The sequence below is a fragment of the Apus apus genome, chromosome 5 (assembly GCF_020740795.1).
Source record: "Apus apus isolate bApuApu2 chromosome 5, bApuApu2.pri.cur, whole genome shotgun sequence".
Lineage (NCBI taxonomy): Eukaryota > Metazoa > Chordata > Aves > Apodiformes > Apodidae > Apus > Apus apus.
Genome location: NC_067286.1, coordinates 10,908,476 through 10,936,018, shown reverse-complemented (window position 1 = coordinate 10,936,018; position 27,543 = coordinate 10,908,476). Strand labels below are relative to the sequence as shown.

General features: G+C 36.6%; 1 protein-coding gene across 5 annotated transcripts in view; it reads right to left on the bottom strand.

Annotated features, from left to right (window-relative positions):
- The window catches only part of SBF2 (SET binding factor 2), a 259,204-nt gene that overhangs the window by 191,373 nt on the left and 40,288 nt on the right, over window positions 1-27,543 (bottom strand). For all 5 annotated transcript variants that reach the window (XM_051621099.1, XM_051621095.1, XM_051621096.1 and 2 more), the window contains exon 2: window positions 23,643-23,731. In XM_051621099.1, the coding sequence (XP_051477059.1) occupies window positions 23,643-23,731 (89 nt within the window). The remainder of the gene's footprint in view (window positions 1-23,642; window positions 23,732-27,543) is intronic.

The following is a 27,543-nucleotide window of genomic DNA, read 5'->3' as shown; positions in this document are numbered from 1 at the left end:
ATACAAATGGTGCATAAACATTTAGATATTTTCACTTTCCTTTTCAATAACACTTTTTCAGGATGGCACACTAAAAAGCCACTTATTTTCAACTGGAGGAAAGTATCAGCTTAATTAATCTAAGATGCAAAAGCTCATTTTCACAATTTGCACCTTTAAGGTATCTAGGTATCTTTCAAAGCAACTCCCACAAAACATTTATAGGCATTTAGCAAACAAAAAATACACTGATATTAAAGATGAAAACAACAAGCATTTAACATATTTATAGCCAAAAATACCCACTTATCCAACATGGTTATTTTAAGTATAAAGTTCTTGCAATAGATGGAGTGATTTAAATTTCGAACATTCCTTTGGAGAATATGAAAAGCTAATTATTAAAAATAAAACCATACAATATAAATAAGAGATAAACTGCAAAACATTATGGTTTTGTCTTTCACATAATTTCCTCAAGTTAAAAAAAAATATATAAATAATGTTGCATAATCAAAAAAGAGTTCAAAGTTAAACTAGTGATTAAAAACCACTCTCTCAAAAACTAAAGGCAAAATAAAATCACATCGTTATGCCCACTAGACTCTTGTAAGGACTTTTTAAATTCTAAAAAAGAAAAAAAGAAAAAAAACATGTCTATTGGCTACAGTTAGATACCCATGATAGAAGAGGTACAAAAATGAGTAAGCTGACACATTAACAATGAAATATCTGAATGAAATAAATATTTTCCTGAAAATTAAATTGTGTGATAACGCAGGTGAATTTGTTTCTCCAGCCTTCCCAGCTGCTGTTTCTTGCATTCTAAGCACCATAAGTAGAAGCAATACATGTGTGGTGAATGGAAAGACCCCTCTGAATACAACAACCTCCCTCATCTCCCATGGAAGATAGCCACTCCTTCTGGAACAAAATGTGAAAACAGTCTGCCTCTTGAGCAATCTTTTCCTCTGTTTGACTCTCTCTATGGTAAAAGTCTTCCCTTGTTTGGCTGGAACCCCTCTTATTTCAATTTCAACCCATTGCCTCTTTCTCCCTTAACAGGCCACTGAGAAGAGCCTTTCTCCAACTTCTCCATAGCCTCCATGTAGGTGTTGGAAGGCTGCTAAACAGGTCCAGCTCCTGCAGGCTCTTTTAGAAGAGCAAGTGCTCTGGGCCCTGACCAGATCATCTTGGTTGCCCTCCTCTACAGCAGCTCCAGTTGACTGACATCCTTCTTCTACTGGGGACCCAAAAACTGGATGCAGCATTTCAGATGGGATCTATTGACTACTGAGTAAAGGACATTAATAATCACTCAGTCTCCTGACTATGCTCTTGCCAATGCAGCCTGGGAAGCTGTTGGTCATCTTTGCTGCCAGGGCACACTGCTGGCTCATGTTTAGCAAGATCGCCAGGTCCTTTTTAGCAGAGATGCTCTCCAGAAAGTCAGTCTCCAACCTGAAACAGTAGGGGTGATTCTTCCCTCCCTAGCACAAGGCTTTGCATTTTTCCTTGATAAATTTCATCTTTCCATTGTCCCATTCCTCCAGCCTATACAAGTTCTTTGGGACAGCAGCCTTGCCCTTGATCATATCAAATCATGTCTCCAGTTTGGAGTCAACTGCAAACTTCATGAGGAAGCACAGGTCCCAGGATAGAGCCCTGTAGTATGCTGATTTTTATTGACCTCCAGATGGCATATCATCCACTGATCACCACCCTCTGATCCCAGTCATCCAACCAGTTTTTTATCCATCTGGTTGCCCATGCACCCAGACCATAGACTGCTGAGCTACTCTTCTTCACACCAAGTAAATCACCTTCTTGATCTCATGGAGACAAATCTTGTACCCATAATATCAACATAAAGGTTGCCCATCTCATACCTACAATATAACCATAAAGGTTGCCTATAATTCATTTCCTGTAACTTGCAAATTCATAAAAGGCTTTCTTGAGAACAATGAACATTTTTGGAAGAACACAGGAAAAATAATTTGCAGAAGTTTGGGGTTTTTTTCTGAGCATTTTCTCAACAAATGCAATAAAAGAATTATGGATTAAGACCACGAAGTGCCAGGTTAAACATAAAACAAAGAAAAAATAAGGTATTTGAATACATATTATTCAGAAATGGGATACAGTAAAATAAGTAAGTACCCCTGGAATGTGGTCAACTGATCAGCTAAGAGATCTGTCAGTTCTGTATTATATTTAAACTTCTGGATTGAAGCAGAAACTTTCTAGACAATTTCACAATCTAATACTCCACTTCTGCAACTTGATCTGTAGGAGCAATCATTTGCAGTGATTCAGCAAATAGCTGAAAAAAAAAAAACACCCTGCAGCGAGCCTTTTTTTTTTTTAAAAAAAAAAGCAAAACAGATGAGCTTTTTAAAATTTTCCATTTTAAATGTGGGGGCAGGAGCATTTGAGCACTTTCTCATACTGATGAACACTGTGTATATCCAGTGATGTTACCTAATCTCAAGCAGACAGCTGAAAGCAAAACAAGTATGATGATGGCCAAACTGCAAATATTCTACTACTGCACATTCACTGGGACAAAAACAAATGACCTCTAACATTGAGACAACTATTCATTTCACACGTCTACTGTGTTTTATTTTCTTTGATAATGGGCACTGTATAATACATGCATGTTCAGCATCTCTCACCTTTCCCTTCAGGGCAAGCTCTCTCTATATAAAAGTTAAGAAAAGGCTGCTTATCCAGACTATTGAATAGAGATTATCAAACCTTTACTCCAAGAAGTACGTATGGTTTACCAGCTGCTTAATTTCCCACTCATCATTTTTTAAACTGGTTGGGACAAAGGGAAAAGGAAAGGTAAGGTGATGGATAGAAAGAGGTTGCAGCTGGACCACAGTGCCATTGCTGCTCTGCACTCCAGCATTCAAGGAACAAGGCAGACTGCAGAGTTGTGTAAGGAATGTGACTGAGGGACTGCAACTGCATGGAGGGTGGATCAAGCCAAGTCAGCATTTCTTAATCTTATGTTAATTTTGTAAATCGTAGTTAGTAGTTACAAGTCTTAACATAAAGAAAACTGAATGGGACTTTTAACCGGAAGTGTTGTAAGAGAAGTGGTTAAATATTATCAGCACTCACAAAAAAGCAGCAATACAACGTTTTGTTGGACTTCTAAATTGTACATTTTATAATGTTCATCCTCAAATGAAATTTATCTTGTAAGTACTTAAAGCACATACTTGTGCAACATTAAAAATTAATTTACTGATTTCTACTTTAAAGAGCAAAAGAGTAAAGGAAACTGGACTGCAATACTGCTTTTTTTTTTTTTTTTTTTTTTTTTTTTTTTTATTCTTGGATCTACTATCTGCTAGATAGTATCTTCTAGTACCAGATTCCAGTATCTGCTGGAAGCCAGATACTTGTGGTTTCTTCATGTAACTGATGCTAATCAACTTGAACTGGTTACTCTAACAGAAGGGTTCTTAAACGTCAAGTTGCCTCCCATGAAGGCACAGTTTGGAGCACCAAGGGTCAGATATTTCAAATGAGACAATGAAAATACCCTTATACAGTAAGCAGTGTGTTGCCATATGTGTTAGGCACAACACAATATAATGTTATACTCATGCATGCTTAGACTACATGCTATGCAAAAATGTGTGAACAGAAATCATTACTGATTCCCATTAGGCCTGCTAGTCTATTTTGCAAAATTAATAACAAAATTTAAATATAATTTAAAATAATAGTTAAATAAAGAATAAAGAATAAATTATCATATCAAAAGTAACAAGCAAATTTACTTTTCAAAATACATAAGGAGGGCTAATAGCTAAGAAAAAATTGAAGTGCTCTAACTTACGCATAATTCTAATGTCTCATCTAAAATAATTGCTTCCAGAGACAGTAGTTTTTGGTTTTGTAATATAAAAATAGTATTCCTAGTAGAGGAAAACCTTAAAAACCCCCTGGAAGGAAATATCGCCAACCTAAGTGAAAAAAAATCCTATGAAAAATATTGTTTGGTCATTTCCAATGAATACACAGAAAAGCATGAAGATTTGTGAAAACGTGTATCAATATTTAACAACATTTAACAACCTTCTCTCCACCCCAAACAGAGTATTACACACATTGTTATCTTAAACAGAATTAATGAACAAGATTAATTTGATTCAAAATAAGGCAAAAATCCCAAAATGTAAGCTACTGTATTACTGAACAATGAATACATTCTTGTATTCATTGAACACAAGATATTAATATAGCCAGTATATGTAAGAAACAAATGTTAAACATCACTCCATGCCTTTTAAAGCATGCAAGTACTTAAGTACATGCATTTTAAAAGCCACAGTAAACATGCAATAAAGCTCTCAAAGCCACCCTCTCTTTCACTACCCAGAAATTCTAAAAAATAATTTGGTTTACATATACTCATAGACAATCAATCACACTGACTAAATTAAACTCTAATTACGACCAACCAATGGTGTTCCAAGGATTAGGTTCATGACCTCAAGCATTTTAATTCTTTTCTAGATGAGGTTATTAATAAAATGTTTACTGTAATAGAAAACACTGCATGTAAATGGCAGTCTTGTGCAAAATTTATGGGCGCGGCAGTGAAATTAGAGGCTGAAATCTTAAAAAAACCCAAAAAACCCCATAAAACAAAAAACCCCCAACCACTCACTTCAGTACTCTTGCACCACAATACTGCTACAGCTTTTAAGTAAAATCTCCTTGTTTTCCCATTACTGTGAAGTCCACAACTGGAAAATCATATTAAAATGAGGACTACTGCATTCCCTAGCTCTAAGTACTACCCACTTCAGTCAGGACTAAAAGAAGTGTGGCTTTAGCTCACTCCTCCTAACGAGACAAGCATCCGGAAACAGGTTCCTCGAAAGAGGAGACTGAGCTGAATTGTTAGCTCTCTTCAATAATGGCACTCACAAAGGGAAGAGAGGGACTTGATGAGGAAAACTCAGTATGTAGAGCCCTTGACACTGCAGTCAATCGCAGGAAGATAAAAACACACATACACTCTTCTCCTTGAATTCACTGGTTAGTTTTGGATTTGTTTCTTGTAGGAGTTTTTCCTCCTCCCCTGTCTAGGACATCATACAGAACACTCAAGGGTCACTTCCAATATTGTGGTTCTACTAAATAATTTGTGCAGCTTGGATCTTTTATTATTATAATTATTTATTTTTCCTTTAAGACAAAAGGAAAAATCCTACTGGCTGGAAGACTTATGTTAGAACCTGCCAACTAAGAACTGACTTTTTTTAAAAAATACCAATAATTAATGTTGAGCTATGTAATAGAGATTAAAGGATTTTGAAATTTAGACTAGATCCACACTTTCAGATCTGGACTGCTCATACTAGGAATTATATAGTGCTAAGATTATAATAAGCAGAAACCATACAGTTGCAGTACTGGTTCCTAGTAATATCTGATACTATCATAAGACATTTCTCACTAAAAATTAAACAACACGCAAGCCTTCTGAAACCTTTTGCCAGTTTTCTGAAGAGTATGACAGTATGGCTGGCCTGCAGTTCAAAGAGCAGATGAAAGTTACCCGTGGATTAGGGCTGTAACCACTCCAAATGGCACAACTGCATCCCAAAGAGGATGTATGAACAAGTTCTGAGATAAGCACTCAAGTCTTACAGTACCATGTATAGTTTTGCCACTTCAGTATGAAAAGATCTGTGATTTCTTTAAATACAAAAAGTCTTTAATGCATCAGAAATCTTTTTTTGTTGAAGTGATCTTTACTAAAATACCTGAAATACCTATCTGGGCAAGAAAAAGGTAACATCTAGTCTTCGTGACCTCAGGTATTTTCAGGAGAGGTATATTATTTCCAAGTAAACCTGAAGCAAAGGTAAACATAGTACAAATCCACAATTGGTATGCATGTAAACATACACCAATTAATTTTGAAGAGGAAAGATAATAAAAACCAGAAGGTATGGAAATTTCAAAACCATTCATAGTGATGAAAATTAATGTAGTAACAAGCACAAGCAGCTCTGGAGTTCTTTCCAAACTGAACACAAGTGGGCTGGCCACAGGCTTTCATGAAAGCACACTCTTGGCAACTTGGTTGGTACTTTCACAGTCAAAACTCCTGCTTGGTAAAACTCATTAAAACACATTATTTTCAACTTCTAAACTTTTTTTTAAATTATTATTAGATATTCCTGCATCAAATACCAATTGAAAAGTTAAGAAAAAATTGACAGTAAGTATGCAAGAGCTGAAAAATCAGCATCCAGAATAACCATTTAATCTTCTCTTGTCACATCTCAGGCTACGACAAGGTGGTCCACACAGTTGCCTTGGGGAGCTACAGCCAAGCATTGCTCCTCTGAATGTGAGGTAGCTGCTTCTCTGCCAAGAAAGCAGCAGATCAGTCAGCCTGTGCTGGGCCAACAAGGCTATGAGAAACAGTCCCACTTCAAGTCTCTGTTTCTTTCTCAGTACAGACAAGCCTCCCATTAGGACAACATTATCCTAAGACAGGACCTGGACAGCAGTGGCCTTGAATCTCTGTCAATAGAGGACACCCTCGCAGTAGCAATCTTGATCATATGACAGAATCATGGAATGGTTTGGGTTAGAAGTGACCTTAAAGATCATCAGGTTCCAACTCCCTGCATAGGCAGGGACATCTCCCTCTGGAACAGGTTGCTCAAAGTCCCATCCAACCTGTCCCTGAACACTTCCAAGGAAGGGCCATCCACAACCCCCCTGGGTAACTTGTTCCAGTGTCTCACCACCCTCACAACAAAGAATTTCTTCCTAATGTCTAACCTACCTCTCTCATCTTCCAGCTTAAAACCATTACCCCTCATCCTATCACTACACACCTTGTTAAAAAGCCCCTCCACAGCTTTCTTGTAGGTCACTTCAGGTACTGGAAGGCCACTATGAAGTCTCCCCTGAGCCTTCTCTTCTCCAGGCTGAACAGCCCCAACTCTCTCAGCCTGTCTTCATTGGAGAGGTGCTCCAGCCCTTGGATTTATCTATGAACCCAGCTTGTAAGGAAAACTAGGCTCTAAAGGCAGGGGAGCAGGAATTTAACTGATACCAGCAAGAACCTGTAGCAATTTGTTTGTTGGATGTCAGTGTAATCAACTTAATGTAGATTTGTTTATTCCTAAAGAAATGGTGGTAATACTCTCAAGTCTGTTAAGGTGAGAGTACATTTCAAGAGGTGCACATGGAATCCTGTTCTGAGGAGTCTGATACTCTGTGTATTTTCAGGAAAACTTATTTTCCTAATATCCCACAATAGGTACAATCACTTTTTGGAAACAGTACCACTAAGTATAAGGAAGAAAAAAAAAAAAAAAAGTAAAAAAAAAAAAGTCTTGACCAAGTTGAGGAAAGTATAAGCAAGCACAAACTCCAGCAAGTTAAATATAAAACTACCAATAAAAATAATGGAGAAATTTGCTAGAAGAGCCTGCTAAGGAATAAAAACTACTACTGAAATATGTTTCAAAATGCATCAAAAGTAGAAAGCTTGTAAAATGTGGTGAGGAAAATGGATAAAATAAGGACAAAGGTAAAATGATCATGCGAGACTATTCAAGAGCTTCAAAAAAACAAAATAAGAATTCTCTACTTTATTGGTCCCTAGAGAAGTGCCTGGGGAAGTTCCCAGAAAAGAACTGTAGTTTGGAGAGGAAGATATAGAAGATTTTAGAAAATGAAAATGAAAGTATCGAGCCACCAGGAACAGACAGTATAATTCCAAGGGTTCTGTGTAAGCAAAACATGAAGTTAAAAAGAGCCATAAATTGTGGTTTTCAACTTCTACCCCTGGAGACCATAGCAGGTTACTGGAAGATGGGGTAATGTTTCATCCATTTTTAAAGGACATGTAAGTTATTCAGAATTTTTGCTCTACATTTAGGAAACACATAGAAAATGTCAATCTACAGAACTAGTAACCCTGCAGATAAGTAATTTATACTGGAAAAGAATGAGAAAGGCTTCTTTACAACAAAATCAAGTCATCCATCTACAGTTCTTCAACAAAAGCAAATGGATGTACTCAATACAAAAACATTGTTCACTTTTCAAAACCAAAAATCTTTTAGCAAGAACATTCACCAAAAAAACCTCAATTAAATTAAATTGTTGTGGTACAGGGTAACAGTTATTTTCTGGACTAATAACTGATTTTTAAAATTAGGAATAAGTGATTAGTTTTCCCATGGAGGCAGATAAGAAAACATATTCACAAAGGTCTCTGCTGAGACCTGTGCATGTGTAGCTGGGGCTGATTGACAGTGAGTTTTGTTTTGTTTCCTACAGACCATTTCTGGACATATAAAAACATTTAAGAGTTAATTGGTCAAGTCTACAAAAGACAAAGTATTTTGTGGTAGTACATGAAGGGGTCTCACAATACCCAGTAACTGGATAACAAAGCACTGCATTATTCCTAACTGAGAAGTGGAAACTAAAGCACATGAGAAAAAAAATCTTTAAGATGCATAAACATCTACATACTTACCACTCAGAAAAGAGAATCTGAAATGTGTTTCACTGTAATGTGCAGTAACTGGGGAGGGGGGGGCAGGAATTCAATGGCTCAAAATTATTTTGAAAAGAACCAGGAGGAACACACATTTTGGTCTCCACATTTCAAAAAAAGATACATTTGAACTAAAAGTCACAGGATAACAAAAGTATCCACAAAGAACTTCAGTATAAGGAAAGATTGTATCAGACAGGCTCCTCCATCTCGGAAAAAAATACGCTCTAGGACTGGAATAGGACAGACATCTACATAATTATTAACAGAATCAAAAACTGACTAATTCCTTGTTTCTCATTAAAATTAAATAGAGAGCATTATATGAAGGTATCGTGTAAGTGTAATATATATAGAAGTCTTTAACAAAACAGAAAAATTGCAGAACACATTGCCAAGGACTGTAACAGATAAAAGAATAATAGGCTTAAAAACTTTCAAACAAAGAAACAGGGTAGAGGCTCCTGAGGAACTACCATAGTCATCAGCCCTAAAGTATCCTGTCATTGTGGAAGTCTCTTAAACCTAGAGCAGCATACACCAGTATATTTCTCAAAGAAGCAAAAGTGTGTCATCTCATGATATCTCATACTCCTCAAACTACCCAGTGCTGATTCCTGCTGGATTCTGGACAATAAACTTGATCAACTTTCATTCTAACCTTGCTTATCAATATTTCCCTTGCTATTCAATGCAACTATTAAAAGAGCCTCATGAAGCCAAAAGCCGGTGTTTAGCATCTTCCCATAAACCCTGCATGACCATGAAAAGTAGTTCAAACTATCAACAGCATAACATTTCTAGTTACAGCAGAATTAATAGATCTAAAGCTATTTATCTGTTACACTGCTAAAAGTAGTGCTTAAAATATAGCCTTCAAAAATTCATGTTTCCCATTAAGTGGAAGGTAACATAACCAGACTAATAAGATACAACCCTGCAGAAATTGCACAGCCAGATTTTTGCCACTAGGTTGAATTTAAACAAGTCATCCTGAAGCTGTCTCAGTATAAAGCATGCATCTGATCTGCACTTCTCTCTTTTTGGGGTCTGATATATGTTAAGTTCACATTACAAATCTCATTTATGTTTTTCTAAATTGAAGCTCAAGTTGGGTAGACTTCTCACTCTGCATCAGTGCTGGCACAGTGAACAACCTCACCCTCTCAAACAAGAAAATCTCAAGGGAGTAACTCGTAATTAAACAAAATGCTAGCTGACTCAGTTAGGACCACTCTGTTCTCCCATTCTCCAGTGCAAAAGAAAATACTACAAAACTAAAATTGAAAAGGTATGTTCTTTACTGCCACACTTAACATTGATAATCTGATGAGACAAGAGTCATTAAGTTTCCTTCTTCAAACACACTTTAGAAACCACTAATATATCCAATCCTTATTTTAATTAAGGTTTCACTGCAGTATTGCTTTTGCAACCCACAAGTAAGGTATCATCCATAAAAGGTAAAATAAGATACATAAATATGCTGTTACCTAACTCATCACAGTAAATGAACACTTCAAAAGGAAAGCTTTTAAGCACTATCATATTTAAGCAATAAGACATAAGAGGGTGTGCATATGCTGTAATAATGACACACCTTAATAATACATCAAGTATTTCATTATTGTCCCACACCCTAAAATGCTTCAGTATAGATCACATCTACGTATTTAACAAACGAAATCAGGATACTTAAAATATATGCCTATTTAGTGACTGATAATCTCAAAAGTTTCCTTAAAAAATCTATAAAACATGCCACCGAATATTCCTGCTCAGGTAACCATTTCTAATAATTTTTTTCCATCATCATCACATTACAAATACAGACTGTTAAAAAAAATACTTGTGTCAATGAACGCACTCCCAGTTCCTACAAAGGGAGAGCCAATTAAAAGGATCTCTTGTTCCCTGGAACTCTGGAGCATTCTTGTAAATGTAATGGTGAGTTTTGAATGACAAAGTGTAGCTAAAAACCTTTAAATAAGCTCTTAGGTTTCTTGAACTGCTTCTGCCTTTCCATTTTAACAACCCAATAAACGGTTTAAAAAATCCAAGCCACTCCAAGTATCTCTATTAATTCACAACCTAAACTAAGGAACTGAGGAGTCAAGTGGTTTTAGCTGAACACACCACTATACTACTTGCAGTCTAAAGCCAAAGTCAGCACAAAAATCTGACATTCGGTTATATTTTCCTTAATTATATCACTGTTCACCTTGGAAGTAAACTGAAACATTTTGAAGAAATGTGTTATTGAACACTCAACTGAATACTAACTTCTTAGGGTTTGCTACACAAAATACAGACAAAATCATGTTTGTGGCAGCCATAGTAAACAAAATAAACACTGATAAGCCTTCATCATAAACCCAACTAAAATGATTCCACAGAATTTATGACTGCAATATGCTTTTTCAGGCAAATTCACTCAAAATAACTAAACTACTTACTTTCTTCAGCTGAAGCATACTCTTACAAGAAACTAATCATCAGCTTGATGTTTCTTACAAGAAACTAACATCAGCCTGATCAAACTCGACAATAATATTATTTAACAGATTTCCTTTCATTTAATATCTCTTTGGTTATAGAAACTGGTAACAGTGTCACAATTCATATGAAGTGTTTACAATTGTATTACAAAGAAAACAAAGAAAATTATAGATATTAATTTATTACAATATTCTCAGTTTTACAATTACTCAATTTGAAATGCTGTTAATCTTTTAGATTAAAGACATTCAGACCTGAAATGATTAAAGAACCATTCTTTTAATACTTTGATCAAAGTGGAACATGAAAGAAAACTTGAATTTCAAAACAGAAATCTTTGCACACATGCTCATATAAATAATGCAGCCATAACCAAACCCAGCAACATGTGATTTTTCCAAGCAATTTTTATTACTCAGTGCAAATACGATAATTCACTGTAGATCCTCAAAAGCTTATCATATAGAAATTGCTGCAGCTAACACACTGGTTAATATGAGTAAAATATCTACATTGGGGATGGGGGGAGAATGTATTCTCCACACCTACTTTTTGAGAGGTCTTGCCAACTGCTCTGTTATTTGAGAGAAGACAATCGCATTCAATAAATAAGACATGAAGCAGATAGGAAAATTGTCTCACAACAAATCTTTAAAAATTGCAAATGCCAACAAGCCTCTACAAGTATATTAACTGGGCCAGAATGAAGGAAAATAATTGTGAAATAAGCTTTTCTGGTATGCAGTTATAGCGAACAATCATGAGGTGATGCCGAGAACTAGACAAATCTGGTATTCGAAGAATGTTAAAAACACTGAGGTCACAAATGCACACTGTAACTTTAGTATCCACTTCTTATCCTACTATTTTTATATTAAATCTAATTCATTCTTCATTCTAAGCTTATAAGCCATTATTTTAATGAAGCCTTCCCTTGACCACATGCTATAATAATGCATGTGGAAAAGGAAACAATACAGTTAAAATAAAGTGAGGTTGATTTTGTGTATGTCATTTACAGAAGGGGAATATTGTTTGGTTTAAAAATACAACAAATTTTCCAGTAAATAACAAAAACAGATATTCTCTCTTAGACCAAATTTGCACCTCAAGTACTGTATTCAGTTTTTGGCCCCCCACTACAAGAGGGACAATGAGGTGATGGAACAAGTCCAGAGAAAGGCAACAAAGCTGATGAAGGGTCTAGAGCACAAGTCTTACGAGAAGCATCTGAAGGAACTGGGGGTGTTTAGTCTGGAGAAAAGGAGGCTGAGGGGAGAATTTAGCACTCTCTCTTGAAAAGTGGTGGTAGCTAGGTGGGGGTTAGTTTCTTCTCTCAACTAACAAGCAACAGGACAAGAGAAAAGTTGTGTCAGGGGAGGTTTAGGTTGCATATTAGAAAATATTTCTTCACTGAAAAGGGTAATTAAATACTGGAACAGGCTGCTCCGGGAGGTGGTTGAACCTCCATCTCCCTGGAGGTGTTAAAGAGACATATAGATGTGGCGTTTAGAAACGTGGTTTAAGCATTGGACTTGACAGAGTTTGGTTAATGGTTGGTAGAGTTAGGTTATGTTTGGATTCAATGATCTTAAAGTCTTCTCCAACCAAAATGATTCTGTGATTTTGAATTTATATATATATATATTATTATTTTTAAAAATAATGTTTCCTGCACTAGGGCTAAGATAAAGCACCAAAATACTAATATAACTGGGTATTTTTAATACTACAATATACTGTGTCAATCCAAAGTAATTACATAATTTAACCTTGTCCCCCCAATTTGTTTTAGAGACACACTAAAATGGATTTGGGTTTAACTGCCTTTATTAGGGCTAGAAGCTTAAGTTTTGAAGACATTGGTAAGGGAAGAGGAAGGGGAAAGCCAGTTAAAGTTTGCTCTTATACTAAATTCCCCACAATTTATTGCAGAATGACAACAGGAATATAGCAGCTCAGTAAAATAGTGGATCATTTTATTTGGGGGTGGAGGGTGTTATCAGACATAATTTATTACATTAAAATTGCTTTATTCCTAATTTTATGTATATACCGATTGCTTTAATTCAAGTAACTTGGCAGAGATTCAAGTCAGAATACGTATACTTTCAACAAAAAAGAACACTTTTTTTTACTTGAGGATAATTGAAAACTTGTTCAGTATCTGAGCATGACCTGTTTTTCGTACCACCTTTGGTTGACATAAATGTTTTCCCATGAAGGTTAGAAAACAGACAGCGCAAGGAAAAGGTGAGCAAGTCGTCTGAGGACACCCATATGACAAAACCTGGACAGAAAAGTTAATCCAAAAACATCAGTAGTACCTTAGTTAAATACATAAATCCAAAAGATGGGCAAGGGAAAAAAATTCACCTCAAGACCATGACATAAAAATCAAGTTTATCTTTTTAATATCTAGGGAGGTGTTTGGGGTTTTGGTTTACTTTTACTCAAAGGCAAGTAAAATGGAGATAGGCTCTAGAATATATTTATATTAGGGAAACATGATGAGCTTAGATGACATTTCAAAGTCTACCCACTTTTTTTTATCCCCAAGAGAAAACATTGTAGCTACAAGAAACAAACAAAGACAGATGCAGAAATCTGGTAAGAGCCCATATTGAAACAGACAGTTGAGATATGAGCTCCTGTACAGAAGTTAATGGGGGATATCATGTCCTATGTTCTCAACTTCCATTAAAACCTGCAAGATTTGTGACACCCAGTCAGGAAAACTCTTGAGAATAAGTTTCAAAAGTCATTCAAAAGAAGATTCAAGAATCAATGTTCTTCCTCTTTGCCTAGGCTCATTCTGCAGCTCAGATGTAATGAGTTGAAGTCTGAGAAAGAATTACAAACCATAAAGGAATCATCATACAAGTAGCATTAAGCACAACTAAAGCCTGAACTCTCTCCAAATCTATGAAACATGGAGGTTGAGAGATCCATACTAGGGGACAGTCCAAATGTTTAATTTATTACTCTATTGCTGATACAGAAATAAAATTCCGTTTTAGTTTATCCTGGTGTTCATTACACACAAATAAAAGCACTTGCTGAAGTGACCCTATGACATCATGTCCTTGAAAAACATAAAGGCACTGCAACTAAACATATCTGAGAAAGGTCCCTCTTAGCAACATTAAACAAGGCTGTAACACTTCATAGATTAGATTACAGCATTAACAGTCTCATTTTAGAAATTTGCCACTTCTAAACATTTTGACCTACATCTGCTTATTTCTGATATTCACAAAGTAATTAAGACAGTCCTAGCTTGTTTCCTCACAGGGTTGCTCTTATGGGAGAGAGTCCACAAAACTCTCCCTTCGTAAGTGCTTCCCACAGGGTGCAGCCCCTCAGGAACAAGCTGCTTGAGCATGGGCTTCCCACAGAGTCATGGGCTGCTTTGGGAACAGTCACTTCCCCTGGCGTGGGGTCCTCCACAGCTGCAGATCCAAGTCCATGGGCTGCAAGTCCACATTTGCCCCTCCTGGTGCCTCCAGGGGATGACAGCCTGCCATCTCCCTATGGGGCTGCAGGGGAACATCTGCTCAGGAATCCTGCTACCAAAACCATGCAAGAACCAAACCAGCACAGAGTCTAAAAAGGTTGCACAATAAAAACTGAAAGATCTGCAAATGGTTTTGCCAATTCTATGCAATTAATCAAAATACAGAACCAACAAACCATTCTGGAACAATATTGAGCAGTCTTTGCTTTAGAAACAAACAAGCAAACATCCCCAACCTAAGGATTTACAAATTGAACTCCTGGCACTTAAGTTAGTGATTGTGCTTGAGGCCAACATGCTGCTTTTGAAAAAAAATTGGAAATCTAGCCTCCAAGTCCTTTCCCTACAGCTCTGCGTGACACAGTCTCAGTCAGACACTGAACCACCAAAATCAGCCGCTTTCTGCCCAAGCCTGCGTAGGTGTTTGTGCCAGATGGATCTTTAGGCCACCCAGCTGCTCTGCCCCATGCAGAGTCTAGAAAGGAAAACCAGGAGTTATATGAACTGGAAACAGCAAAAAGTCTCTGCACCAATGTTTCTGTTTGGCTTCTAATTGGATACATAAAGGGTTGATAAAATGAGCTGCAGCAAAATTATGAAGGGACATCTTGGTATTTTTTATTGCCTTCTTTTTTTTTTTTTTCCTTCGAGGAACACAACCAGGACACATGTTTTATAACACATTACGAATAAGCACTTGCACTGTATAAAGGCATCATGAAAGAAGAAGCTAATCTTTAAAACTGCTGAGATTATTTAAGCCAGCAAAAGAAACTTGCATTGAGCATGACAAAAATTATATAACTAGTACAAATTTTAAAATTTGTCAAATTGGGGGGTTGGGGAAATATAAAGATTTACAAGTACTACTTATCAGAAATTCTTAGAGTTATCAGCTTTAATAAAATGCAAATCATTAACAAATTTGTTCAGAAAAACGCAAAATAGTCTTTTTTCTTGAGCTATTAGAAAACATTCCAAACTGATTTATAGTCATAGGAATCAACTGCACAGACAAGTTATTTCTGGATTCCCAGAACACATTCAATGACCCAGTTCAAATTTCACAATCTTGTATTCAACCCAATAGACTGTATTTGATTAGATGCACATTATATGCCTTTCTGCTCCTTCACACAACCCTAGCAAGGATAGCTTTGTGATAACTGGATATATAAATTCAATAGACAACAGTCCTGCTTCCTGGTTCTCTCCAAAACCACACAACTTTTCAGCTCTTTGCACAAACACACAGAAAACCCAAAACCAACAAGAAACTGCTTAAATTACAGCACTTCAAGAGTAAAAAAAGTTCCAGTTTCCTACAGAAGGCTGACAAATAATTATCTGTAATAATGAGCTGAAACAAAAAATGGAAATTTTAAACAACAAATTTGTAAGTTTTTCTGAGGTACTTCACTTTAATACCTTACTGGATTGTTACATTTGTCCAAGTTCAATTTTCTCTCTTACTCTATGGTAATTACAGGAACCTGATCTGACAGGGACAGAAAGAACTCTTCAAAAAGCTTGCTGTAGTTACTAGCAAGGACAAACACCTGACAATAATAACCAAAGACCAGATCTCACATAGGTCACACAGATTTCAGAGATCCACAGAGATTTCTTTAGTCATCAGCATTCTGATGTCTCAGTTCAGTATCTTCCCAATGACTTACTACTGTCTCTCTGCACAGTAGCAAATAAGCAGGCAGATAGAGAAGTAAAGGCTTAGCTTTTCAGATTAACAAATCTAAAAAGAACCTCGGGAGACTACTCAAGTTATTCCCCTTTTCATGCCATACTATTAGCCTCACACAAGTCATACCTGTATCTATCTAACATTAAAAACAAATAATACTGCTCAAAAATGTCATTCTGAGCAGTGAGAGCTCTATCTATTTAAACTTTTCTTACAGTTTATACCAAATCTTCTTCGCTATAGAATCCATTCACCATTACTCATCATTCACCATTACTCCCAACATACAATGAGAACAGTGTATTACCTTCCTTTTATTTATCTGAAGTCTTCTCATGTCTAACCTCTGGCCATCTCAGAACAGTGTTTCCCTTTTTTCAAATGCTAAACTTGTTCAATTCACACTTAGCTCAAAATGCACAACACTCCTGTTTTTCAAAACAAAGGACAGAGAAATACTATCATCCGTACTTTAATAACTTGGATAAGGACCGTCAACTGCATATAGCACAAGAAACAACTGGAAAATAGTAGTTTTGTATAACAGCAGATCTGGATGTTACAGTGCACATAAATGCATCTCCATTTCTGTGCATCTGGGACAACAACAAAACAGCGCTGTAAGCTGAAAAAGCACAGCACTTACAGTACTTTTAACTGACTTAAAAGTGTACACTGGTTTGTGCCTTTCTGGCCAAATATATCTATTACTGCTTGCATTTCAAACTTAGATGACTTGTCTTAATAAAGAATTATTCTGAAATTATTTTAAATTATTATTAGTCCAAAGTGGAACAGGTCACTTATAATAAAGAGCCTATTCTGATGTTAAGAACATGTTCAGCTATTCAAAAAACACTGAGCACTTTATGATCATGTATTACCCTCACCCAAGTTAACTTTCAAGTGTAAATAAACATTTCTGGAAAAAGACAAAACACATCAATAGCCAGGCTATTCTGTAAAGTTCCGAAGGAAAAAAATGCTGAAAAGAATTTAAATATTAATTTTTTCATGTAATTTTTCTTCTCAAAAAATTGAAATTCAATAGGATTTTGGTTTCTGAAGAATACAGCCCACTTTCATACCATGTGTTCAAGCTACATGTCACTCTCCCTTTTTAGTCATCTCTTAGTTCCTCTAAACAAGCATGAAAATATTGACAAATATTTATGCATTCACACTAAGTACAAGCAGATCATAGGAAAAACTGATAGGTTAAAAATTTTTACTGAAACGTACTAGCCACAAAGCCATTTATTCCAATGATATTATACACTAGTCTTGTACCCTGTGAAACTGAAGAGCACTAAGAATGCTCCATAATCCTGCAGGCTCAATGCTCAGAGAAGCACGGGGGAGACAAAAACACCACATCCGTTTAAGAATCCTAGACTGGCTGACACAGGCAGACAGGACTATTGAGAAGAACTACAGATCATTCTCAAATACCTGCAGAAGAGGGAACTCAAAGAGTAAGGATGATAATACTGACACAGTTCCACCATCATAACACTATTTAAATGAAGCATTATTACAACTGCATCACTACATTCAGTGAGTACCGCCATAATTAAATATGGAGCTCTTCAAGGAACAGCAAAAAGTATTTAATAACCAAAATTTCAGGACCTTCAGGAAAAGCAGGCTGCTTTTGTGAGAAGAAAACTCTCATGTACAAGTCTGTTAGTTATAAGCTGAAAATACCAAGATACTCACAGTGTTTTGTAAATGTTACAATACCACATGATTTAACTGTGGGTCTCAGAATCTCCTCTGCTTAACTGTTATGCAAAATCCTCACAAGCAGAGACTCACAGAAATGTCTGTGTTGCAGTCTTTCCTCTAATTTTTAAGAAGATGAGAAAAACTTATGGAGAGGCAATACGGATACTGCATCACATACAGAGCTGAGGTGGAAAAGACCATCTTATAGAGCCAAATATTATTTGTGGAGCCAACCAATGCCAGGAATGAAGAAAAGCAACCCAAATAATTCTAGAATTATAAAAACATCTGTAGTTCTTAAGAAAGCTTAGAGAAATGGCTTTCTCCACCAGAAAATGTGAAAATAATTTAACTTAAAATATCTTCCAGGGGGTAAGGAGATGGGACATGAAATACAGATATGTCAAAACATCTTGATAGTTATAAAAAAGGTTATACTTCAAGACTTTTTTTTTTTTTGTAATCTCCATGGAAAGATTACAGAGTTGCAATTCCAAACAGGTGTCACTCCAATACATGACCATTTTTACTAAAAATGTTGACTGTATTATAAAGTGTTCTAATTTTTTCCCCCATTGCAAACAAAACACACAAAAAACCCCACAAAACACCAAAGAAAACAACCATCACAGTATTTAGTCAAGTAAGACTAAGTTTTGCTACAGAAGGACTACTTCCAAGTCCTTAGATTTCAATATCAAATTATTTCCTACAAAATCCAGGAGCTAAAACCTACTCAGTAAAAACAGTGGGATTTTAAACCCAGAATATTACTCTTTTATAGCACAGCAGAGACATTATAAAATACACCACATTTATGACACTAAGATTTCCACTGGAGGCTAATATACAGAAGTTAAAGGAATATAAACCAAGTCCATCATATAACTCCAATAATAAAGTTAGCATTCATGCTATCATCTGTTTTCTACTAACTGCTGAAAGCACCTGTACTGCTATGTCATGAGACTGCAAGAAGAACAAAGTGCATTTTTAAGTACTACACTGAGATCTGTCATGCAGTTGTTCATTAAATAATTCCATATGTAACAATTCTTGAAAGATAAAAAAAAATTGAGAGGAAAGAGGAAAAACACTCATGAAAGGAACATCTCTGCAGGAGACCAAGTGCACTGATGGTTAATTGGATGCTTCAGACAATAATAATAAGGTCCTTAAAAGCATAAACGTTACAGAAAAATTGGCTTACAGAACAGCTAGCTAAGACTGCAGCATTTAAACATTAACCCTCTTAAAACTTTAATCACTTCAGGTCTTAACTGGCTAATCTGCCACCCAGTTTGTCTCTTATGTCTTATTTAAAATACACAGTAGAATATTCAAGTATCAGATTTTTCCTAGAAAAGATGCCTTACACCAAAGCAGTAGAACAAAATAACACCAAGTGCTTAGCACTGGAATCTTAAAAGTATTGCTTCTGACAGCATGTGGAATGATTTTCAGAGACTCAGCACTGGGAATCTCCGGAAGTTTAGGAGTTAACTATTTTAAAATCGGACTTACCTTAAAATGTCTTCAGGTGAGTGACAGAAATTCTGTTTTTTCAATACAACTATGAAGACAAATTAGTTGGGTTTTGGTGGGTTTTTTTGGATAGCTTTCATCTCCCTGACTGCACTATGAAGCTCCAATAGTAATAGCTCCAATAGCAGCCTGGAAAAGAGTAGCTGGAAAGCTGCCCAGAGGAAAAGGACCAAGGGATGTTGACTGACTACTGGCTGAATATGACCCAGCAGTGTGCCTAGGCTGCCAAGAAGGCCAACAGCATCCTGGCTTGTATCTGTAATAGTGTGGCCAGCAGGAGTAGGGAAGTGATTGTCCCCTTGTACTCAGCACTGGTGAGGTCGCACCTCAAGTACTGTGTTCAGTTCTGGGCCCCTCACTACAAGAAGGACATTGAGGTGCTGGAGCGTGTCCACAGAAGAGCAACAAGGCTGGTGAAGGGTCTGGAAAATAAGTCTTATTCAGATCAGCTGAGGAAACTGGGGGTGTTTAGCCTGGAGAAAAGGAGGCTGATGGGAGACCTTATTGCTCTCTATAACTACCTGAGAGGAGGTTGTAGTCAGGTGGGCATTGGTTTCTTCTCCCAATTAACCAGTGATGGGACAAGAGGAAACAGGCTCAAGTTGCACCAGAAGGGGGTTAGATCAGATATTCTTCACTGAAAGGATTATCAAACACTGGAACAGGCTACCCATGGAGGTGGTTGTATCACCATCCCTGAAAGTGTTGAAGACATGTAGATTTGGAGCTTAGGAATATAGATTAGCACTGGACACGGTGACCTTACAGGTCTTTTCCAAACAGAATGATTCTATGATTCTATATATTCACTTAAGATCTCAGACATGCAGCTGTCACATGAAAGCTATGTCTGTGGAAATCTGTCCAGGACTATGAAGTACAATTTTGTCAAAAGACCGAGATCTACCAGGTCATTCTTACTACAGATACACTTTCAATATATTTAAATACAAGTCCTTTTTCTCATTTTATTTTTTCGTATCTCAGCTTAGTTGGAATTTGAAAGTTGAATCTAGTATTTCATAAAATACATACTTCCTGTCTATTTGAGTTCATATCTGCAGCTGCTCAAAGCTGCAGAAATGCTAAGATCTACAGCAAAGATAAAGTGTTATATGCTCATTCCAACAACTCCTCCTCCTCTAAGAGGAAGCAGCTATCCTACCAGATGTCAAAGGGACACCTATTGCTTTCCTTCAGAGCATGTAAGCTCTCTTCAAACAACGGTTTTCACAATTTACAGTTACATTTTCTAATTTCATTATTTGGATGGGTGATTAACTTGTCTAGATCTGTATATTCATTTCTGTACATGCACATACTTGAAATAAAAATTACTAATTCATGACACTTCTAGTACCACCACCATTGGTTATAATGGAAAATTTTCTTCCCTACTACTCACAAACTGCACAAACACATTTAATCTAGTTTAAACTTAGGCATGACTTTCATTGGCCTAATTAACGTTGCCCTCCCAACACTCACTAATGCAGATGACACTAAGTTTAGCTAATTTAGCCCTGGGACAAAAGTGGCTATACAGTGTAACATTACATACCAAAGCTTCCTCCTTTGATGTAAAGCTAATTATGACATCTAGAAAGGTATATAGCAGAATTAAAGCTGGATTATAAGTAAGAAAAAAATGCAGAAATATAAAGCTAACTCATTTGACCACATACTCTCTCAAGGATTCTTTCTATAAGCAAGAACAAGAAGTTTGATGATCCTAATTTTAAACGGCTCTATATACCTCACCTGACTTTAGAGGGTTGTTTTCAAACTTAAACTATATCTGCATAAAGTTGGCATAACTGTTGTTTTTAATATATTTCTGAAATAGAAATGCTATGGAGAAGGATACCCGAATATGTTAATTTAAAGTATCATGGGGGGTAACTTACCAGCTTGGTATGTTCTCACTGTGTTCTTTTGAAAGGCAATGACTTAAATACTTCCCTGAGCCAAATACTTCATAAACTATTCTATATGCTATTCTGTTCTTACCTTGTTTTTCCTTTTTATTTTTTTCCCCAAAAAAAAGGTTTGCCTGTTACCCTGTTAATGTTACCTAATCTTCCATTACAGTGACAAACAGAAAACTGTAACATGGCTTTTCTTCCTTCCATGAATTAAGGCTGATTCATGTTACATTCATCCAAAACCTTGAAAAAAACATCCTGCCAAGACCTGATTTTCAGAAGTGATTTATTTCAGTACTTGATCTTTACAATATCTCTCCATTATCACATTTGGAAAGCAAATAAAAAATTGCTAATTTTGCCAACTGGCTGGATAGATGTCCTCAACTTAAAGTCTTAGTGGCTTTGCCTAATAAGTCATTTGAGAACTGATACAAAAATAATGTTTTGTTCTATCAAGAAGAAAAAAAAAACCACAACTTCCTTTGGAAAGGTATTTCTTGTAGCGGTAAGATCCTATAGTTAGACTTATATAAGAAATCACATTTGGGTACAGATATATCACATAAGAAACTTCACCGCTTTAAAACATCACTGGAAGTCAGACATTACTTTGTTTGAAATAGGTAAGGAAGATTTGTATGACAAAACAAATTCAAGTATGACTCAAACTCTTGCAGTTGTTTAAGGCAAGATCAAACCACCTAGTTCAACCTCTAGAGAGTGGTTAAAAAAAAAAAAGACATTCCTAAGACTTGGCACCAAAACTTTTTATCTCTTCTAATGATCTACAACTGTGTGTTCTATATAAAAAAGCTACTTATCTGAACTTGGTCATCAGTCACCTAGAACATGCTGACTGAGCATGTATTAAGCAGAGAAACACCAGCTAGAGCAACCAGCAATTGCTATACAGAGTGGTACAATGTTGTAACAGCAGTAGAAACACTTCAGAGAAAGCAGGAGCTTCCATTGTTTCAGCACAGCACTACATTGCCAAATGTAGCATTATGCAAGTGTACCACAAACACTGTAACCATCCGTCATGTGTATCGGAAATAATGCTTACACTGGTAATTAATGTATGACTTCCCCCAAAAATATAAGGCTTATGCTTGATTATGAAGAAATGAAAACCACAGCGCTGAAGAAAGCGAGCAACCGGTCATGTACACCAGAACTCTTAAACCTCTGCTACACCAGAGAGCAAGCAGCAAACGCCTGCCCTCTCTTTCACTGCAGAAGACATCACCTGGCCAATGGCATGTTATAACTCAGCGAGTTGAGCACTTGTTGAAAGATATCCTACTGCTAAAAGCTTGCTATGTTTGCTGTACCTAAGTCATAAATTTAATAATGTAATGTCTTTGTCTTCTGGAGCTGATTTTGTCCTACAGTACAAAAACTTCTATTGCAACATTTCCTACAGGCCATCTCCTTTTCTAGCTCATCCTGTCTCAGAAGTTTCTGAGTCCACAGCAATGACAATTTCACTCTCACTTCTCAGAAACCTAATTGGCAGAGTACGAATACAGTATTTTATTTCTCTGCAGGACTTTTAAAGATGTGCGTTTAATGAATCCCTGATCTGCATGCATAAGATACAACTCTCCACTGCATCTCACAATATGAGACCAAGGAAGAAAAAGAAGGGGCACTTAGTGAATTCTCAGAGAGGGCATATAAAACAGATCACTGTACATGAGCCTTGTTAAATGCACTGGTTTAGTTCACACCCATTACACCATCTGCCAAGGACAGAATACAGGGTAAAGACTAACCATTTTAACAAACTCAGTTCATTGGGATTTTTTTTTTTTAATTTACAATATATAAATACACATTTTATGTATTTGAACATAACAATGGAAAGTCATTTACCATCTGAAGGATAATTCTAAAAACACAGTCAATGATACAGATACTGACACAAATAAACATTTATTTTAAATGCACTGTTTCTAACTTGTTCTGTATTCCAGGAACATCTACCAGAATAAATTATCTTCTGTTAGCCAGAGCTATTCTTAAAGATATTATCTATCTCCTCTACTCACATTATTTCTATCCATTCCCTGACAGGTTAGATAATACACATTACTGAATGAAGACAGTTTTATCTTCCAATTGCACATGACAAAAATTCTAAAAAATTATGTAAAAATAATGCAAACTTACCAACTCTATTCCCTGTGGAAAAGGAGTGTCTTCCCAGTCCTTCTGAGGAAATCTTTGTATTATTTTTCCCAAACCTTCAGTTGAGCCTGCTAAAAGATATAATTCAATTACTTAAAGGCAAACTGGTGGAATTTAAATTGCCATAAATTTTAGAGTTTATTCAGGATATACCCAGTATTAGGAAATGTTTCACCACAAGAGGCAGAAAAGGCTCCTCAAATATGTCTTGCAAGTCTTATAAAATAAATACAATCTTAATATTCTCCAGTAGTAACACAGGGCATTGCTACATAAAATGAAGGTGCAAGCTGCAGCTGGCCTGCACCCAACATGCTTTCAAAGTGACAGATTATTATTGTTGGTAATTCTAGTTTCTCTCTACAGACAATAGTAAATTAAAACCTAATATAATAGATAATGTGATATTTTAAAAAGAAATCAAACTTTCGTCAACCAGTGGTCTTCCAAAAGAAGTCTACAGACTTAAAATCCACATGATTTATGTAGGACACTAATTTCTTGCCAGTATTTCTAGTTGGTTTCCTTGGAGAAGTGATTAATAGACAAAGTTGTAGAAAAAAAAGCTAATTTCTTATAACTTCTCTAATGCAATTGTCTTTTTTTTTTTTTTTTAAGCCATAGTGCTATAGATCGAAACCTTTTCAGAAACACCACAAATATTCAGAAACACCACAAATATTCAGCTGTAAGGTGATGTCATCCTGAATGGTACAGGAATGCACAAAGATTAATTTTGTTCTTAACCTGCTGAAGTCCTGGAGAAAATCTTGAAAAAAAATAATTTTAACTGAATTTTAGCTCTGGATTTCACCACCATTGAATGTGGCAAAGTGAAAGTAATTCTTACATTAACCAATTACCTCTTGAAGGAATGTTGCAAGTCAGCACCATTTTAAACTGAGCCACTACACAACGTAAAGCAAGCAATCAACAGCCTGCAACTTACATTTTCCACATTTAAAGCATAGTATAGTAGTAGGAAGAATCATATTTTCTCTTGCACAAATCTTGACTTCTCCTACAGAAAAATGCAACTTCTCTGCTTTAAATATCTTACAAATATATCAAACACATTGAAAAATAATATTCAGATTTCTGAAGAAAACTGCTTTTAACACAGCCAAGTATTTCTCACACACAAAGACCTGTCTAATATTCCACACATATTTTAAACACAAGAAACAAGATTTCTGTGATAATATTGCCTATCCATCAGTCCTCATTCTAGCAATTTCTGCATCTCTTGAATTACTTCAGTATAATTTCAGAGGTAAGCAGACACAATATACACACATGCTTGCCAGTCAATCACTGGGTAGAGAGAAGCCCAAATTCCTGTTCTTTCCTCTACTTCAAAAAGGAGGAAAAAGCAGCAGAGCTGAACAGTTCCCTCTCCTGCAAGGCAGCACCCACCCAGGCAAGCAGCAGTTACATTCAAACCCAAGCCCAAGGAGACTACCAGTGTATTTGTATTCCCTTACCCAGTAAGCAGCTCATAGGAGAAACAGAGCAGTCATGGAACCAAACTGATATCATTGCAAAGTTTGATTTAAAATAAAGACAGATACTTAGGGAAAGAGTTTTCATTAAACTATACATAAAGCTTCCTAAAAAGCCAAGTTGAAATACCATGTTAAATATCTGTTAATAGTTTTAATAATCCATGCTGACATTCAATTGGACCATGCTTTCTCTGAAGTCATATTATAAAGCTTTGAGATTAAACATTAAAATTTTTAAACATTTTATTGTGAAATTCTCAAAGCTATACTCTGACATCATGAAACTGTACAAATTCTGCATTAGTAGTAGTAGTCCCATATGTGTTCTTTCCTCTGCAGACACCCCAGCAGCAGCAGTGAACACATTAAGCCCCTGGCCTTGCCATAAAAAACAATTTTCAGTCTGACACAACTCAAGCCTGCTAGCATCAAGCAACTTGTAAATCAATGTTGTGGTGGATTACAAAAAAAGTACTTCCTTTAAATTTCTTTCTAGACAGTCTGAGTTTGTATCTATCTTGAAGATCAAAATTAATTTTACAACACATTTAGGTAGATTCAATCTGACAATGTATTAAGATGTGTTTTCTCCAGTTAATGTATTTTTACACTTAGCATTCTATTATTTTCTCCCAAAAATTATTTAGGAACAGATGTTCCTGATACAATGTGTATATGAACTACATAGAGTAAATTCCAAACAGCAATCTTACCCTCAAAATAGCACATACTGATTATGATTCCCAAGGGCAACATGCTGAAGAACTGCCATCAGACTGGCCTAAATATGCAAAGTTAAGTAGCAGTCAGAGATGTAATCAGCAAGTTAAAAGCCAAATATTATGTCCTCTTGAGAAGGAAACTGCAGAGGTGCTGAGAAAGCAGAGTTAGGATATGCCAGAAAACAAGGAAAAAATATAGACATGGCTACAGCTGCAGTTTTTGTAAGGAAAGCGAGCTCCTTATATGTGTTCATCTATCAGACTGTAATAACCAAACAGGATTATCAGTCACTAACTTCACCTGTTTAAGACCACATGTTGCCTCATGCACTCTCTTACACAGCATCTTCTACTGAATTTTCACTCTTCTCCCTCACCATTTCATCTCAACAGCCTTCCAAAATTAAGAGGCATAAATGAGAAGATCATAAAAAAAAAAAAAAAACAAACAAACAAAACAAAACAAAAACAGAACAGCTACATTTTCATCTAGATATGGCAGCCTCCCAAGTAGAGAAGAACTTGCAGTTGAGAGACTACCAGCAAGAAAGGGCCAATGATGATATCCATAGGTCTTCCCTTTTCTACTGATGCAGTCACTCCATTGTAGAAAGCCACTAGCTGGTCAGGCAGGATATGCCCCTAGCAAAGCCATGCTGGCTGTCCTGAATCATCTCCCTGTTCTCCACGTGCCTTAGCATGTCTTCTAGGAGGATCTCCTCCATGATCTTCCCAGGCACAGAGGTGAGGCTGACAGGTTGGTAGTTCCCAGGGTCCTCCATTCTACCTTTTTAAAAAATGGCCATAATGTTGCCCTTCTTCCAGTCACCAGGGACCTCACCTGACTGCAGTGACTTTTCATGTATCATGGAGAATGGCTTGGCAACTATACCAGCCAGTTTCTTCAGGACCCTGGGATGCATGTCAAGAGGTCCCATGGACTTGTGTATGTTCACGTTCCTCAGATGGTCATGAACCTTGTCTTTGCTTACGGTGGGAGGGACTTTGTCTCCCTGGTTCCACACAGTACATACAGGCTAGACAAAGTTTTGTTTATTAACAATTGGCTGCTTCACAGACTACCTGTTATTGTCATAGGAAAACCCACCTTGACTCAGGGAATCGGTACTACAATTTAATTTATTGCCAATTAACACAAATTTTTGACCACAGGTTCAGATACAAAGATGACAATAAGCAATTAAACATTTGGAAACATCTTTCCCTTCTTAGAGTTTACTTCAATCCAGCACTACTCTCCACTCCCTGATCTCAGCTTCCCTTGTTGCATCTACCATCCCAGTTCCTTTGGTGAGGTGATGGGCCATGCAGGAGGTTGGGGTCATGCACATTGTCGTTTTATTCTGCTGTTCCTCACCTCTCACTCGTTTACTTCAGCTCCAGCACAGATCTACAGGTTATAGTGCCTCTAGGGGTGTCCCCAATCCAGCGCAGGTCACTAATGGTCAGCACCTCTTGGAGGAATGTGCTTCTTCTGGCATGGAGCATCTCCTTCCTACAATGTGTCTCTAGCTTTGTCCCCAAAAATGCCCCCTTCCACATCTCCTGCCTCTCGTTGCTGTCGCTCTGTCTTAAATACATGTGAGAATATGTGCCTCCAGCTACTCTAGCTAGCTGAGGTTTTGGCACATACTG